Raw genomic sequence first — 18073 nt, forward strand, 5'->3', positions numbered from 1 at the left:
GGCAGAAATCTCATCTTTTCTTTGGGCTATATTCAATGACAGCTAGTATTTTAAAACTTTACTGTTTTGTGACTTAAAGTAGCAACAACTTACTATGAATACTGAAAAACTAAGAAAAGTGACATCTGGCATATTCCTTTGCTTTTTATTTTAAAGGCCAAAGTCTTTAGTAAATGCTATGCACCTCAGTCCAGAGGAAAACATGTTGTGACAATGTTCTAATGATTTGGAAAGCTTAAGGAAGTTCAAGTCTTGGCTTCTGCCACAAATCTGAGTTTTTAGCCACTTCCATATATTTCCTGCTTTTATTTGTGCCTGGGAATCCAAAAACACCTAAACAGTGTTAGCTAGAATGCTGGAAGGATGTGTGCATGGAAAGAAATGCTTTAAAGCATAAATGAGTCTTTCTCCTTATCATAACATCAAGTACTGTAAGAGTGCAAGCCTGGACTGATGTTGGTGTACATATAGAACTAAAAAGTCAGGGGCTTGATTGGGGAAGGGGATTCAGCAGGACCCAGCTTCTATAGCTCATTAGAAACAGCTTTATTGGCATCTGTGAATTCTCTTTCCGGCTTCCTGCCTGTTAAAAGCAATAAGAAGATTTGTGGTTGGATGGCAGGTAAGTTGGGGAGCAAAAGTCAGTCAGACACTGGATTAGATACACCCCCAGCTTCTAAGGGTATATCTCTGTTTTTGTGGAGTATTTTTTAGGCAGAGCTGGAAGGATAGCTCTTGGCTTCCCTAGCCAGAGGGGATATGGCAGCTCCCAGATAAGCAGCTCTCCCAAGGAACTGGCTGAAGCCCATTTGCAGGAGGTTTTCTTTGTCCCAAGCACACCTATGTGCAGCCCAAATGTGTCACCATAAAACCTCTTGGCACCTACATGGTGCTCCTCAGCATAGAATTTCAAAGCACTGTGTGTGTGCGAGCAGCCCCAGGCTCCCCTCTGCTTTGGGGGGTGGAGAGGGAGTTCTGTGGATTACAGAGCTGGGGCTTGCCTTGGGAGCTTCTTCCATGTGTGAGCCTTAAACCACTGGGGACTATTCTTGTCCTCAAGAGGTGATTTGACCTCCTTGCTCTCCTCAAGGTCTGTATCTTGGTATTGCTGCTGCTGGCAGACAGCACAGCTGCATCCTTTGTATAGAGTAGGCAGAGAATTTGTTCCTGGATTCACGTGGAAAGCCTGCCCTGCCAAGTGAGGCTGTGCAAGCCTCCTGAATCCTGGGCTAATGCCCTTCCTGCAAGGCTTCTTCCTTTGCATTGCTGTGCCTCTTGCTAAAGAGAGCAGTATCATATCCCTCCAGCTCAGAACAGCCTCTGGTCCCCAAGGTAGAAAGTGAAACCCAGAGTCTATTCTCACACTGTTGGTACCAGCAACTGCTCCCTCCAGCAGCACCAACTGCCTGGCTCACAGCAGCAAAGGAGTTAACTGGTATAAAATCCATTATATGTAACTCTGCTCTGCCCTGCCTTTTTATTTCCTAAGAGAAGAGTTAGGATGGATGTGGTGCTGCAATTCCTCTTTTCCCTGGTTTCTGAAACTTTTAGCACCCTGGTCCCCCCTCAGTAATTCACCCAAAGAGGAGGCAAGGACCCAGCTCTGAGCATGAAGAACAGCTCAGGGAACAGCTGGTGCGGTCCAGTTGTCTCACCTGATTTGGTGCCACTTGTTCATTTCTCTTGCTCTCAACCTGCTTCTGGGCTGTTTGTCTCTGGCTCAGTGAAAAGTGTGTATTTTAAAGCCTGGAATTTCTTTTTTAAAAGGCAAAAAAGGCACTTATGTGCAGCAACTGATGGTAATCACCTCATTAGTAAACTGAGAGTGAAGAACTGGTAGTTCAACCAAATTTCCAGGCCTTTTGTATCTCAAGGCTTCTCCTGGGGTTCTAAAATCCATTTCAATTAATTAATTTCTGTAGAAGATCTTACAATGTACTTTTTCTCTTTAGCATTTGAGGACTGTTCTGCTGTCCTTTCATTTTTATGGCTGGTATCACTTAAGAAGTATGATTTCATGTATGTGAGAAGATTGAGCACAGTAGAAAACTCCATTTTAGTGGTGATGGTTTCTTCTTTAGGATCCATGTTCTGTTCTCCAAGTTAGTAAGAAATTTTAATGACATGCTAATCTGCAAACGGGTAAGCCCTTGGGGACAGAAGAGTTAATTTGTGTAGGACTAGCCCCAGTTCCCTCTCCTGTATCTTTTCAGCATGGTGAACAACTATCAGACAGAGTATTTAATTTTTCAGCTATGGCTTTTCAGCTATTTTAGATTTATTTCCATGTATATTTTTAACATACTGTGTTGAGGGAAGATACTCATATGTGAGATAATGTTCTCTCCTTGTGATTTGTGCAACTTTTTCAGACTGAGGTTCAAATTTTTGCCTCTTTTCTATAGATTATTGTGGTGTTGCTGTTAGAATTAAATACAGCTTTATGGACCTTACAGTCCTGAAAGTTAGATCTCATAACTTTAAGTGGGGAACTTGATCTCTTTCATGTCACCTGGGTCTCTTAAACTCCTGGGCCTAAAGGAAAAAGAAGAGGAACCTTAACTTTATTCAATTTTGAGAATAATAAAATCCAACATTCAACAGCAGTAGCTCTTGTACCAGCTTGTACTGTAGAAACAATAATTCAGATTATTTTCTCTGGATCAGTGAAACATGTGTCAAGGGGAAGAATTACAAAATGTGTGGCTTATGAAGATGTTTTAGGTAGAACAAGAATTCATTTATTTCTGGAGGGGAGGAACAAACCTGACAAATCCTGGGAAACCTTACTCATGGGCAGGTACTAAACCTACTTCCTCCTATTCCCATACCTAAGTTGCTCCCATCCCACTACCCCTCACCCCTGGTAAAAGGAGAGATCCCCTGAAAGGGGATCAAACAAATTAAATGGTGCATGAGTACAACCTATTCTAATAAACTGTTTCCACTGTGGCTGTGGGCTTTGGCCCTGCTGTGGCACAGGGAGTGATTTTCCCAGGGTCAGTTTGATGCAGCCCTGTCCTGCTGGAGCCTGGAGCAACGGCCCCTGGAATGTTTGGGCCAGGGTGTAGACACAGCCAAGGTCTGGTTCACTGACACAAAAGCAGTACCATGTTCTTCTGAGACTCACAGCCTTGCCTCATGGCTTACCTAGAGCTGTTGCTCCACCTTGGACTTACAAGGAGACAGAAGAACTCCCTGGAGATGTAAAAAGCTACAGCTCAGCCAGTTCAGGGCCTTTACCTCTCCGTTTCCCTGGAGTGGTGGGGACTGCTGACTGAGCCACTTCTCCACGGTGCAGAGCACCTCCTCCTGGGACACTCAGCTTTGTGAGCAGCAGCTTTCTGAGGCCTTTAGTTATCAGGGTAAACTGAGGTAGCAATGCTGGATGACCAGCCAAGGTCATAGATAAAATTACAATGAAAGCAGATCCTTTTAACTCCTTGCTTCTCTGCTTTAACCATGACCTTACAGGCTGCCACAGCTGGAGAGCATAATCTCTACCTGCAGTTTCAGGTGTGGAACATTTAAAGGACAAAGTTGAAAGTCTTCCCTCAAATAGACTTTTTGGTCTTTGAGAAAGAATGTGGATCAGGCCTTCACTTATGGTTCTGTGCAAGGTCCCATGGGAATCATGCAGTTTCAGTCATTTGCAAAATAGATCCAGATTGACCTTCTCTATGTGGCAAATCTGCTCAAATCTGGATCAGCTGCACAGATTTGTACTGAGGAGTGCTCTCCTGCCATCAGTGTTGCAACCTCACATCTCTAATTTGACAATTTTATATGGCTTTAAAAATTATTTTACTTATATTCTTGCTGAAACACTAAAGACTGTAACAAATTTAACATGGGTTAGTTACAAAGAGAAGCACATAGGATATGGTTAAATGTGGTTACATCTGAGCGATAGTACCTGCATTAATTTGAGGGTAGTTGCTTTTTTGTGGTGGAGCTGGATTTCATTCTGATTGACCCAATATGCATATACCATGTGAGAAGAGCACTGAATCAGCTTAGGCTGATCCTTGGAAGAAAAAATGTACAAAGATAATTGTAATTCTTTCCAAACAGAGAGAGGGAAAGAAAAAAGAGAGTAACGAAGTTTAGCTTTGTGGTTCTCTGCTACAGGATTTACCCACAACCCTAAACCCTCAGGCCACACAGAACAAGCTGATCTGTGGGGAGAAAAGCTTGTTACCTTCCAGCTGCTGTTCTCTCTATGCCTTACATCTTCCCCCAGCACAAAAAGCTAATATGACTTAATTAGCTCCCCACAAGTGGTGTTTGCTCCTCTCCGGCTTGTTTCATAGGCCAAGTCTTAAGAATCAGTCAGGCAATGAGATTTACAAAGCAGTAGGTACTTTTGGAGGTGTGGTGCCCATCAGCTGGAAGTCAAAGTAATTAAAAATTAAAACTACGTACCCAGTTGTTTCTTTTTTTAAAAAAATCTTCTGTGTGCGTTTGTTACAGGACTGTGCCTGGTTGTAGGAAAGAGCTGCTCTGACAGCTTTTAATAAAATAACATGATTACCAGAGCCCTCCTAGTTTTCAGTACACATTGAGAATAGAACTTGACATCTTTGTGAAACCTGAATCAATTTATTTCATGTCAGAGAGCAGGCTATTTCAATCTAATCTTATTTGTTTAAGAAATTAGATGCAAAAATGTTTTCCATCATTTATCAGCACTGAAGGAGGTTTTTACACATTAAATATAGAAAAATTTTCTGTCTGTATATATTAATAAAGAAGAGAGGACTTAACAGCAATTTATCTGTACAAAATGTCAGCTTGCTTATATTTAATTTTCAATATTTAGCAGTCTTCACTAGATTTTCAATCAAAAAACTTATCTATCAATCGGATTTATAATACAGGATACAGACTATGACACATTTATTTGTTTACATGCAAAGATTTCTCACTATTATTTAGTTTCTTGATTTTTAGGTACAGTGGAAACATGGATAAATAGACAATACTTGAACTAAATACATGTTCTTCCTCATCCTATGATTAAAGTGCCTACACTTAGTATTCTTATAAAGCTGTTGTCATTTTTTAAAATTCAGTTTAACACCCATGGATTTACTATTGTCCTTATAAAACAAGCTCAGTCAGAACAGTGATATGTAAATCCTAGGAAGATGAGCTGGCTTTTTTTTTTACTTTTGTATCAGACTACATTCAATATTTCTCAAAAACTTATTAAAACAAAAAAATGAAGAAAGGCAAAGAGCAAGACTTCTGTCTCGGGAGCCTGCAGCTCAGGTTTTCGGGTACTCCTACATCACCTTCAGGCACTGTGTCCCAGGTCCAGCGGCGGCTCCCTCCTCTCACAGCAGGCCCCACCGCTCAGGCGAGGAAGGAATTTTGCCGGGTTTTGGTTTGTAAAGAGCCTGAGGGTGCCGGGGCAGGCGCTGCCGGGGGCTCTACACCCGCTTGACGCTGTTGAGGAGCTCGGTCAGTTCGCTGATGTACTTGATGGTGTACTTCAGGGTCTGTATTTTGGTGAGGGGCTGGCCCCGCTGGCTGTAGATGGGGGGCAGGTAATTGCGCAGCGTGTGGAGCGCGTCGGCCAAGGTCCTCATCCGCAGCTTCTCCCTCTCGCTGGCCTTCCTCCTGCGCTGGGCCGACATCCGCACCTTGGTGCCCTTGGGCAGCCGGGCCTGCCCGGGGCTGGGCAGGTAGGCGGCGGGGAACTCCAGCAGCCCGTAGGCCGCCAGGCCGCTGCCGCCGCCGCCGAACGGGGGCTCGGCCGCCGCCGGACAGGGCGACGAGGAGTAGGACTCGAAGGAGGGCGTCGGGGACAAGCTGTGCGGGGGCGAGATGGGGTGCAGCTCAAAAGGCCCAGCGGAGCTCTTCCAGTCCCAGGATGACAAGCAGGCGGAGTGCTCCGTACCCAAAGCGTCTTCCATGTTTATCAATGTCTCCTGCAGTTTGTCCATGCTGGAGGAGCGCTCGGGAGAAGCGATGCCCTCTGCCCACCAGCAAAGGCTGGAGCCGCCGGCTGCCGAGACCTTTTTATGATGGAGGGAGGAAAGTGACAGAGTGGGAACACGGGCTTGGTGCGAGGAGTTCAAAGGAGCGCCAGAAGTGCTAAGATAGAAAATGAACTCCTGATGTGCTAGTTTCTTCTCAGTGATAATTATCAACCTTCAGCTAAAAAGCCTTTAAGCTAACAGGCAACAGCAAGAAGGGGAGAAAAAAAGATTATCTTCTTGCAACTAAACCGATTAAGGCTGCGCATCTACATTGAGCGTTGCGCTGAGGGGAAAAGTGGTGAGAGAGGAAAAAGAAAATTAGCCATTTTACAAAACCATTTACAGATCTTGACTTTATTCGTGGCTAACACAAACCCTAAACTTAAGCCATTGAGCCCTGGTTTCAGGGTAGCTGAAGGTGATGGCACTACAGCAGTCAGAATGTGAGCCGTGCTGGCTGCTGCTCGGGCACTCTCTTACCTGCATGTTAATTGTGAAAATTATGGATCTGTGTGTGTTATGGCTCTCTGTGCACTTCTCCTCTCGTGAGAAACCAATCGCTTTGGTTTTCAAGATGAGAAAGGAGGAAAGAACTGCAATGCATTGCCCTAAAGTTCGTAGCTTTATGTGCTATTTTAATACATGACTGGGAAATTAAAAAGGAAATCTGTAATTGTAAATAAGGTCAAAGTCCCATTAAAAAAAAATAGTAAAATGTAATTGAAAAGAAAGGTCTAGGAAGCAAAATATACAGTGTATGAACTTTGAGTCCAGACAAATGTTTTTCATGGAAATTTAATTCACAGTAATATACAGGTTATAAAAGTGTTAGAGAAGACTAGAAGCTACTTCTGTAAAATTTTCTACCTCCACAAATCTGTTCTTTTGGCAAAAAAGCCCTTTTCCAGCCCCAGTTCAATGCAACAATGGTTGTGTGTTACACAGTTCATAAGTTATAAATTAATATCATTAATAACAAGCACTTTTCAGATCTAGGCTTCAGTACAGCTTACAGTGATGATTAATGTTCTCTATTACTCTGGGGAAATGGATAAGTAGAGGCAAGGAGGAACTTTCCCCAAATTACACAGCAAAGCATTAGGAGAGCCAGGAAAACTATCCAAAACTCCTGAGTTCTGCAGCTGTTAAGCAGCTTGGCTGCCAGCCATGACTTTGTGTTGGCACATAATGGAAGCAAAATGTAATATATAATGAAAAGAAGGGAAGAAAGAGTGTCAACCTGGAGGAAAAAATAAAAGTAGGATTTATTTTAGAGTTTCCTTCTGTGTAATGATCTCTGTATGCTCCATAATCCACTCCAAAGGCAGGGAGGGAGTGCCTCAGAATGACACACAGCCAAAACATGCTGAGGTTTTCTGGAATATGCCACTTCTTTCTATGAAATCCTCACTACAACCGCACAGGAGAACAAAAAACAATCCAATACTCAGCAGTCACTGGGAAGGCTTTTGTGAGTTTTTATGAGTTGGGTATCAAAATGTTAGGAGGCATCTTATGGGACACTTACTGGTTTTATGCTGAGATTAATAAGTATCAAAAAATGAAGGATTTTTGCAGTTCAACCAGGGCTGAGGAACTTTGACTATCATGACATATACCACACACAAGAACTCAGGGCATAGCTCCTACAGACAGGATTGCTTTGTGTTTCATGGTTACCTCATCATATTCTGAGCTCTTTTCTGGTCCTTTAAGGAAAATGAGATTAAACAATCTTAAGAAGCAGAGATGCTAAAACTGCTAAAAAGCTAAAATTAAGACAAGATGACAGGTATTTTCTGTGACTTCAGTGATCTGAATGGTTTCCTTGAGTACCAGGACAATGGTCACAATGTCACAAGATAGATGCAAGATCTAATTTTGCATAAATAAGGAACTGAATTTACTTTTTACTTTGTCCTCCCTGTATTTGTGTTTATAGTGTCTTTTCCATTTGATAGGGCCCCTGCTCTTATTTAATGTCTTTCTTATTTTCTTTTCTTTTTTCTGTTAACACAACAATTAAAAGACTACAAATACAAAAATGTAAGGAGGGGGAGGTGGAAGAGGAGGCATTTTGTTACAGTGTGAAAAGGAGAAGAAGCTTTCCAAAATACGTATGTGTATACATATATATAGACATGTCTGTATATGTGTACATAATATATGCATAAGCAATATATAAATATATTAAAAATACATAGTGAGCACATATATAGCCTGTTCTGTACAACAGTTTTCATTTTGAAATCAAATAGTAATTTAATGCAGTCAAATTTAGAACCAAAAACTTCAATAAGTCACTTGTTTCCTGGCTATAAATAATGTATCTCACCAGTTGATCTATGGGTAAAACACAGAAAGTGTTTCTCAGACACCATGGGGTGAAATGATTTTGTGCATGTCTGAGATGTTGTACAGATTTTTTGCTGTGGATGAGAGATAAACGCATTCTGATTCAATCTCTGTGTTCTTATATATTCAGATTCAGATGGGATTAGGCAGGGAAGAGGAATGCTAATTATAGCAATAACTATATTTTTTCTTATGTCTTATGAGTAAATGTTTAGAGCAGCCAAGGCAGGATATGAGAGTATGTACAGGATTACTCTGGTTGCATGGAAAACCAGTGGATCTTGTAAGTTTATGCTTTTGTGAACTGTTACACAAGCAAGAAAAAATTGCAGGCTTTTCTGTATTAATAGATAATATGGGGCTAGTGCCTTGCATCTGTTGTGCATCCTTTTCATGACCACTGTACTCCCTGACACTGTTTAAGCTTGGGCACACCTATTTATGTCCTAAATGCTCCCTGGTTGTGGTCCAGGAGAGGCCACCGAGGGCACAGGGGTGAGCAAAGGGTTTCCCCAGACTAGAGCAGGCATTGCCACAACACATCTTCAGAGCCAAAGGGGCTGTGCCCTGTTTGCTCTGCTGCTGGAGGTGCAGACAGAGGTTCTGTTTGGAAAATTAGCCACCCATTTCTGGCTACAGCCCCCAGGTTCCCTAAACAGGCTCAAATGAAGTGTGCCTCAGTTTTGGGTGAATTGGGAAGCTGGATGACACCTCACACCTCACCTCCTGCTGTGATCCACAGCCTGTGTAAGTCAGCAGTCTCGTGTATGTAGCTGTTCTTGGATCAATTAGTTTTGGACAATGCTACATTTGCACCCACAAGAATAAGAATTCTCACTTAAGAAATTATCTTGCAAAGTGCAGAAAATTATAATACACAAAATTCAATGGGAATGGTAGAACAGTTCTCAGTGTTAATTATAACTCTTCAAAAAGTATCATACAGGAGAAGGCAAGGCAACAGGCTGGATACTAGTTTTATTTTTCTAAAACCTATGATAATTGAATACTCTTAATAAAGTGCTAAGAAAATCTAGTATTTCAGGTGGCCTCTTCCTAAACAGTAAATTCACAGAAAAAGAAAAAAAAAAAAAAAAGAAGTTTTGCAATCTTTATTTTATTCTGCCTACTGCAAATTTTAGGAATTTCCTTTTTGTCCATTAATAATGTCAAAACATTGAAGGAAAGTGAGATACTAGGCTAACACCAATGAAATGTGAACTGACAAAAAAATGATAAGACATTTTCTTCTTGACTGGTAGTTTGGATTTTCATTTCAATAATCTATTCTGCTGTACAAAGGCTAACATCTCAATTTTCATCTCCTTTAAAATGAAATGTTCCCTGCTTATATTTTTAAATTCATCACAGGAACATGGATCCATGGAAGGAATAAAAATTTTTCCATTTAAAAAACTCAAACCACCCGTGGCATAGAAAATTTCTAAGAGCTTCAGGTTTTAAATTTAAAAGAAGTCCAGATAATATGGCATGGATTGTGTATGGTAAAAAAATACATTTTTGTGTACAGTAATTTACACTTGATATAATTTTTCTTTTCTATATTAGAATGTATTTCCACCATACTGTGATTTTGGTAGGAGAAACAGTGAGTAAAAAATTATAGTGTCTGGGAAGAATGCGGGCTGAAATGGAGTACACATGGATAAATGTGTTGAAATAACACTAATCTCATCCCAGTCAGCCTCCTTTACAATCAGAATACAAGTCTAGGCTTGTTTTTCACAAGAAGCAGATCATACTAACATCCTTGTGGAGTACTTAGATGATACAGTCTCATCTTGCAGTTTGTAATGTGAAAATAAAAAAATAAATACACCTCCCAAAAGCTTTTAAAGTCACTTCACCTCCTCTTTTACAAATGGTTCCCCAAGTAGTGGCTGCAACGCCACCCGCTCGCTGTGGAGGTGTCTGTGGCCATCCTGCATGAATCACCACATATAAGATGTAGGGCAAGCAGCTGCAGGTCTCACTAACTTCAGCAGACGCAGCAGGTGTTCAACACTTCAGAAAAGCCGTGCTGAACACCTCTGTTTACACCCAAGCTGGCAATAAAGGAAGGAAAGGATCCACCACATTTGTTATCCAGACTCACATTAGCCACCAGACAATGCTTCTCTTCTTTCTAAGGCTTTGCTTCAGTTTGGATAGAATAATTATTTTTTTTTAGAATTTTTAGACCTTGAAACTTCCTTCCTACTTGTGGAAGAAGGTTTAATCTGGGTCCAACCTCAACTGAAACAAATAAGACTTAAAAATAAACAAGTTGGTCAGCAAATCCATATATATGGGGGTTTTTTGAGGTCAGTATGCCAAAGAATGAGATGCATAGCCACTTAAAATTCCCAGGAAGAGAGAAGGCAGTAAGAGAACAGGGACCAGTTCTTAGTCCTGTTCTATAAGAGGGAGCCCAAAACCCTTACCATACTCAATGAAAATAATGTGTAAATTGGATATCTAATTGCTATTAGACAATTACACCATCTTTGCTCAAGCAAACCTGAGTCTAGCACAAGAGACAACGTTATTATTTGGTAGTAAGACCAGAAATAGTCTAGTTCTAATGCTATTAAAATATCTTGCCATAAACTTTTAAAACTTTTAATGTTGTCATGGGCACAACTCCCAAGATATCCAGGCTGGACCCTGCTCATGGAGGAGAAACAGTCAAATGAGTATCACTGATTTCTTCAGGGCTTTGCATAGTGAACAAGCATCTCTCTGGTGTTGTGCTGGCAGGATCAGGACTTATCTATTTGCTTTACATCCTCAAATGTAAGTATTTGATCCTCCAAATAGTGTCAGTCTCCATCGACTGACAAGTAACATCAGCTCCGCAATTCATTTAAAACATCTGATCTCCAAGCAACTGGCTTCCCAGATGAAAAGCCCTACGTGTGGAATTTACACCTACCCACCTTTTAAGTAGAGACTTTATTACCTAGTGGTTTTCAGCTGATATTTAGGAATGTCTTTTTAATACCCCTGTTAACAGAAGTTGAAAGGAGGTTTGACTATGTGGTTGGTCTTTAATGTCCACTGGCTACTTCAGTCAGAAGGAAAGAGCAAAACTGGGGGAGGAAGAAGAGCCTAATAAGATTCATTTTACTCAGAAATGAGAAGTAACAGATATTATCAAAATGATAGAAGCTGTTTCTGCAGGAAAACTCTATTATCACTTAACACAGTTAATTGTATCAGCTTTCACATTTAGTTTTAAAAACTGATGTCTGCTGTAATAGAGTGGATATACCTGTGTTTCACGGGAAAGGTGGAGGATTAACTGTTGCAAGTATTTCAAGATCAGCAATGCCTTCTTTCCTACTCAAAAGCATACATTAAAATTCAATAAATTGTGAAGTAGAATATATTTTATCCTCAAGTGTTTCTTCTACTGTCCCATGAACAGTGGGATGATTGCCTTTGCCATGTGTAACAGTGATTTCACAGGCCTTTGGATAGCACTTAAGATGGATCTATAGGCTTGGGATGGCACTTAAGGGTTTGTACTCTTGCCTTCCTGCTATTACAATGGGCTTTCATGCATTCATTTTTCAGCATGATGAATTTTACAAAACTGGGCAAATGTTACAAGAAATTCCAATAGCCAGGAAAATTGCATTAAAAACTCAGTTGTGACTGTTTGTAGTCGAGCTGCAGAGCTGAAGCTGGGTGTTTGTGAAGGGATCTAATTTTCAATTTCTGTGATTACATTTCAGCTCAGGCTGTTCCTTTTTGTCCACTGAACCTCCTCATCAGTATCTGCTCATTTCTTCCTCCCCCACATCCTAGCACTGATGTGCAGAATTGCTGTGTGCTGCCAACAGAAACCATGTTTTATCTCCATGCTAAAGGAAATTATGCACTGGGCACAGTCTCAGTTCAGTTTAATAGTTATAAAATGGATTGATAGTGTGGATGAGAGACAACATACAAGTGTTAGATTACAGATATTATTTAGCACTTACATATTTCACATTCTGAAATAAAATGATAAAATGTTGTGTGTCTGTTTGAATGCCTTTCAGTGTTCTAGCCCACAGGTGAGGACCATTGATTTCAAACTGCAATCATAAATTTCCTGGCAAGTTGCTAAATCTTAATTTTAATCACATTCAATCCCACAAAAAAAAACCAAGTCTGTCCTTCAGGCTATTGATAAATCTGAATGGGATGTTAATTCAGAGATTTTATTTTTTTGCATTTTCTCAGAGTGCTTCCATGAATTTTGCCTACCAAATTAAACTCGGTCTCATAAGAGTCCCATGAATATATTGGAGTAAAGTTGTTCACATTTTTTGTAGGTAATGCTGCACATGCAGAGGTTTTCATATGGTATTGAAGTGTGGGTAGTGGTTATCTTGGAGAGCAGAGCTTTCATCAGAGGGTCTGGAGAAAATTATCGGGGGGCAGCCTTGGGATGTGCCAAGAAAGCGAAGGCAAATCCCTGTGCTGGCTGGGATAACCCCATGCAGCAGCACAGGCTCAGCCAGGAGGCAGCTTAGAAGACCTGGGGAGCCTGGTGGATTGAAACACTGGAGCAAGTGCAGAGAAAGGTCACCAAGCTGGGGGACCAGCAAATGTGGTGTGTGGGCACAGGGCCAGGGAGAGGGTCTGCTCTGGGACAGGTCTGACACTGCCTGCAATGGCAACTACCTGGTGGGAGGTGAACAGAAGAGAACCAAGCTCTTGGCACGCTGCAGGAAAGAGGCAACAAACACAATTTCTCAGTCTTAAAGACCCTTGACCTTTCAGTGTGATGCATTATAGGTTTCCTGCTGGTGATAGAAGACACAGATATTTTTTCTGCCTGATTATATTTTTGGACAGTTGTGTTTGGGTTACAAGGCCATAGTGCAGGTCTGTGTTCTCTACCACTGAAGACCCTGCTCCTTATCTTGACCTCATGATCAGCTTTTATTTTCCACCCCTTCTCAATTTTTCTACTTCTAGTTTGTCCCATCTATCACTAAATATTATTCCTTTTCCTCTTTTCTTTATCATTTAATTAATTTAATTTCTCTCTCTCTGTCTCTCTCTCTCTCTTTAAGGTTTCATCTATCTAATTTTCTGGGTCTCACTCTTTTTGGTGCATCTTGGTACTGACAGTAGAAAATGATGCCTTTTCTTGACATCTCCTGCACATCTCTCTTATCTACTCAGTTGCATACATAAAGTTAACTTAGAAGCAAGAAACATTTAATTATCCACTTGAAGCAAGCTTTTTAGGCAGTCCTAAGCACAGCCTACCAAATACTTATATTGCTATTGTATATAGTTACAGATAGGGACTCAGTTAAGTTTGTAAATTTAGGGAAAAAAATACTTTAGGTCACTGCTATTTAGAAAACTATTATTTAATTTCTGTTTTTAAACACAAAAGAGAGTAAAAGACTAAACTCCTGCCAAGAATACTTAAATATGGCCCAGTAAGTCAAACTTATGAATCTATCAGGTCAAAGAGAAGGTAAAATGTAGAACTAGAGGGGAAAAAAGGATTACAAATCAAAGCCTTAGCTTGCCTTCATTCTGAGAGCACATTTAGCTGCGTGCTGCTGTCCCCATCACTCTGAAGAGACTCAGACATCTGGTTTGCACCCTGCCTGAGTTCCTGCTTAGTTGATGGTAATTGGGATGTGTAAAAGCGGTGCATGCATGAATAAGCAGGTAGATCTCACAACAGCAAGTATGCAAATCCGGGAGGCAGCTGGTCCTGGCTGCAGCCCCACTCCCTTAGGATGGAGTTTGCTGCGATCCAGGGCGAACAGTAAAGCACTGTCTGTAGAGACAGGTCACAGCCAGGACGGAATTCAGGTCACCAGTGTCCCGATCCCAGCCCTGCCACTGACCTGCATCATCTCAAAGAGGCCCTGTCTTCTGCTCCTGCTCCCTGGAATCTCTCCTTTCCTTGGATACTGGCTGTGCCAGGGGAGGGATTCCCAAATATTGGCAAATGGGTTGTAATAAAAATAAAAGCAAAGAAGGGAAAAAAAAAAAAAAAAAAAAAAAAGGAAAACGTTGCTTTCCCTGACATTGACCTGCCCTGTCAGGCTGGGACGCGCATTCATCAGTGTCTTGCTCTTATCTGGTATCTGACATTGTGTGATGAGTTGAAAGGAAAGTAACACAGATGGATGGCGTTCTCTTTTGAAGAACAAAATGTACCGGGAACTGAATTTTCAAGTACATTCAACGTGAAGTTAACTCTTAGATTGAAGGAGCATCTTTTAAAGGAGAGGCAGGAAAGAGACCCCAGGGACTCAGAAGGGCGATTGGTGTTTCCCTATTGATGTGCATCCAAAGTAAGCTAACATTTACATAGTCCCTGCTATTTTCAGTGTACTCCGGACAATGGCTAATCAGTACTCATTACACAGCTTTAAAAAGGCTGAGTATTCTGGGGTGGTGAGCCGCATCCTCCCAAATAAAACCTAGAGCCTGAGGCTGTTTGGCCAGACACCTCCATCCTTAGAGCTCTCCTGAGATCAGACTGCCTGTCCTCCTCCAAGGAACCTACCAAACCTTAGATTCCTTCAGTGGAAAAGCTCAATTTGTAGAAATATCTTTTGCTAATGGAACAGGAAGGAATTTCATCCAGGGAAGTTTTAATTAGTGAACTCAGACTACTTTAGGAATCAAATCTGTGATGAGAATGAAATGAGGCACTGGCTCACGCTCCTGGAATTCATCATTATGATCCAGCAGAGGAATCCGCTAGTTATGTGAAATTTTAAAAAATCATGACGGATACAATACTCCTATTTCAAATACTCAGCTAGGTTCATACTGAATTCTTAGACTTCCTACTTTTATTGGGGGTAGATAGTAAATACTAAGTAGATAGTAAATACTAAGTAGATAGTAAATACTAAGAACATCTTTTATATATCCTGTGTTTGATTATGCTCGCACATGCTCGTGGTGCCAGGAGCACCCTGCATTTTTTTTTCAGGGCTTCTTCTTCCAGCCCAAAGATAGCTCTCTTGCCCAGAGAATTAATTTTTGGATTTTTTTTATTTTTTTTTTTAGCAAAGCAAAAATTTTAATAATATTTAAAAGAGTGGCTCCATGGTTATAACAGTTTTTTGTCTCACTTGATGTCAAAATTTTTCAAGTGTCCTGCAGCAATAAGTTTCTTTCAATAATAAATTCAAAACTATAGAAGAAGCCACTCTTTATAGCTAGTGGGCCATCAGACTGTATTCTTTAAAATTTTCCATGAGGACTTTATTTAATTTAAAATAAACCCTAATAAAAGGCTTCTCAATGTATTTTATTTCTAGACTAATGTAAAGGCCACTCAAATTCAGCAATAAAATACTTTTCTGGACACAAATAATTTGATTTTTTTATCTAGTGTACATTTTCAGGGTGACTCTCAGAGCTACTTTTGCTGCTAGATCTTCCACCTGGTAAAACGTGCATGTAGGTGTCTGGCCAGGGGCACAAGCACTGAGGGGAAAAGATCAAAGGCCTATAAATGTGTCAAACTTTCAAATGCAAATCACCTGCCATAACGCTGCTGAGAACAAATCCTTCATTATCACCATTCTGTGAAAGGCTCAAATTAGCCTGAATTAGCTGAAAAGAACAAGAAAAAAAAAGCCATCTATCTTCCTGTGAGTTTTATTACCTTTAGATTTATTTGGTTAATGGTTTGATAGCCCACTAATCCGAATATCTGCATAGCAGATTCTTCAAATGATCCATAAATAAAATATGTGATCACATAATGTTGCTATTAAAGTGAGATCTGTGACAATAGATTAATAAAAGAGCACTTACAATAAGCCACTCCTTTTCATTGCCAAACTATGAGCTACTGTGATTGATATAATAGCAATTATCAACTGGCTTCTTACCTTGAATCACATTTAGAGGAATTTTTTAATGTGCACTTCCAAAATCGTTCTTTCTCCAGATAGATGATGTACCCATCTTTACTATTGGCTGTCATTCTACAAATATGATTACTTTCCTAAGAGGTACTATGCCTTGGAGTTTTTTATTAATAGTTTTAGTGATGTAGTAGACTATTTGATCAACTTAATTGACTAGAAGAGCAAGAGTTATAAACCCGCACAATTGCATTGTACTTTATTTATATAAAGGGGAAATTCTAGCACTGTATTTTGTTAAATGAGCAGCTACAGAGAGGTTTTGTTAAGTGAACTTTATTTGGAACTTGGAAGAGGATAGACTGCTGTCAGCTCTTGCTTGGGTTTGACAAGACAATGTCTGGGAGGAGCTGGCTGGGGACCATGAGCTCCACAATCTTCTTCAGGTGTCCTTGGGTAGGTCTGGTGGGACTTTCCCATTGGAAAACACCAATGATTGTTGATAGCAATTTTTCTGAAACTGTAAATTTTGTCTTCCCAACACAAGCAGTTTGGTTTTATAGTAGAAAAGAGAAAAAACAAAAACCACGCTTAAATTACTGGTATCTTACAAGGTAAATGTATTATCACAAAGAAGTTTTTGCAAGACAACACAACTAGTATTGTAAGGAATATAATCTTGGTGGATTTGTTCAGTTCTCTGTAAAAATTCAAACATTTTCAATGCCAAAGACACATGCCCATTTTGCATAGCTACTCTGCAGCTTATCAGTGTTTGGAGAGGAATGTTCTCTCCGTAAGACCTCAGAGGTGAGCTGTTGAAAACAAAACAAGTAAAGAATCTGTGGTCTTCAAAAATTTTTTATTAAATATGCTAGGTTGTTATACAGAAATCAATAGATTATTACAGGATATTTTTCAGCCCACTTTGCAAGCCACTAACCAGAAAACAATGTGGAAAGTGCTGGATTAGGAGGCTCTGGATAAAGGTTTGTTTGGTAAATAGAAACTTCGCCTTTGAAGCTGAAAAAGCCACCACCAACTCCAAGTAGAAAATGTCACTCTTCATCCTGCTTGCTTTCATTATTATATCTTGGAACCCTTTATCTATATGATTGTTGTAGTGTTTTCTTCTGGTATTGCTCAAAATAATATTCTTTAAACAGAACAGCAGAATAACATATTCTGTGAGTTTTTACCATTACCATACTAAAACCCATAGTAGTGAGCAACTGAGTGTAATAGTGGGGGAAAACAACAATATGCCATCAACTGAAAACAGTATTTCTTTAGAAATCACAAACAAAAATCATGAGGCTGCAACTTTTCCCAAATATCTTTCTTGCAAATTCTAAGCAATCTGCAAGAAGTAAAGGGATTTTTAGAAAGGGAAACAAAGTGACATCCTCTTTGATGATGGCATTTCAGTAGATGCCAGAATAAAGGCGTATTTCTGCTTGGAGATGCATGAACACAAGCCCATCACCTTCCCTTGGACCTGACTGATAGCAAGAGCAACTACAAATCCCACACATCTCCTGTTAAATAATAAACACAGAGAACACAAATCACTACCTGAAACCATGCTGTGAAAGCTTGTATTTTTCAGGTTAAAAGGTAATAGAGAAGCAGGAGTAGATGTTGCGCTGTGCATGCCTCACTAAAAATTGTAGGAGCCATACACAGGGAGGACAACAGTTTGGCTGTGTTTGTACAAAGGCAGAGCTGCTGATTTGCATGCCTTGGGCTTTCCCAGGAGGTTATACCAAATCTGGCAACACAGGTGCTTGGGAATTCAGGATTCATGTGCGCCCTGTGCCACCCCACTGTACTATTTCCTGCTTCCATTGTATTTCATAAACTTCTCTGTAA

The 18073-nt window shown here is 40.4% G+C and overlaps 1 protein-coding gene across 1 annotated transcript; it reads right to left on the reverse strand.

The window, feature by feature from the left end:
- Positions 1-1981: 1981 nt before the first annotated feature.
- On the reverse strand, positions 1982-10171 carry MSGN1 (mesogenin 1). Its single transcript, XM_023922636.2, has one exon. The coding sequence runs from the start codon at positions 5949-5951 to the stop codon at positions 5436-5438; it is 516 nt and encodes a 171-aa protein (XP_023778404.1). The 5' UTR covers positions 5952-10171; the 3' UTR covers positions 1982-5435.
- Between the last annotated feature and the right edge of the window lie 7902 nt (positions 10172-18073).

The sequence above is a fragment of the Cyanistes caeruleus genome, chromosome 2, assembly GCF_971803275.1.
Source record: "Cyanistes caeruleus chromosome 2, bCyaCae1.hap1.1, whole genome shotgun sequence".
NCBI classification, from domain to species: Eukaryota; Metazoa; Chordata; class Aves; order Passeriformes; family Paridae; genus Cyanistes; species Cyanistes caeruleus.

Bases quoted from the DNA above. Each gene is read 5' to 3' on its own strand.
- MSGN1 (XM_023922636.2), bottom strand. From the start codon at position 5,951: ATGGACAAACTGCAGGAGACATTGATAAACATGGAAGACGCTTTGGGT.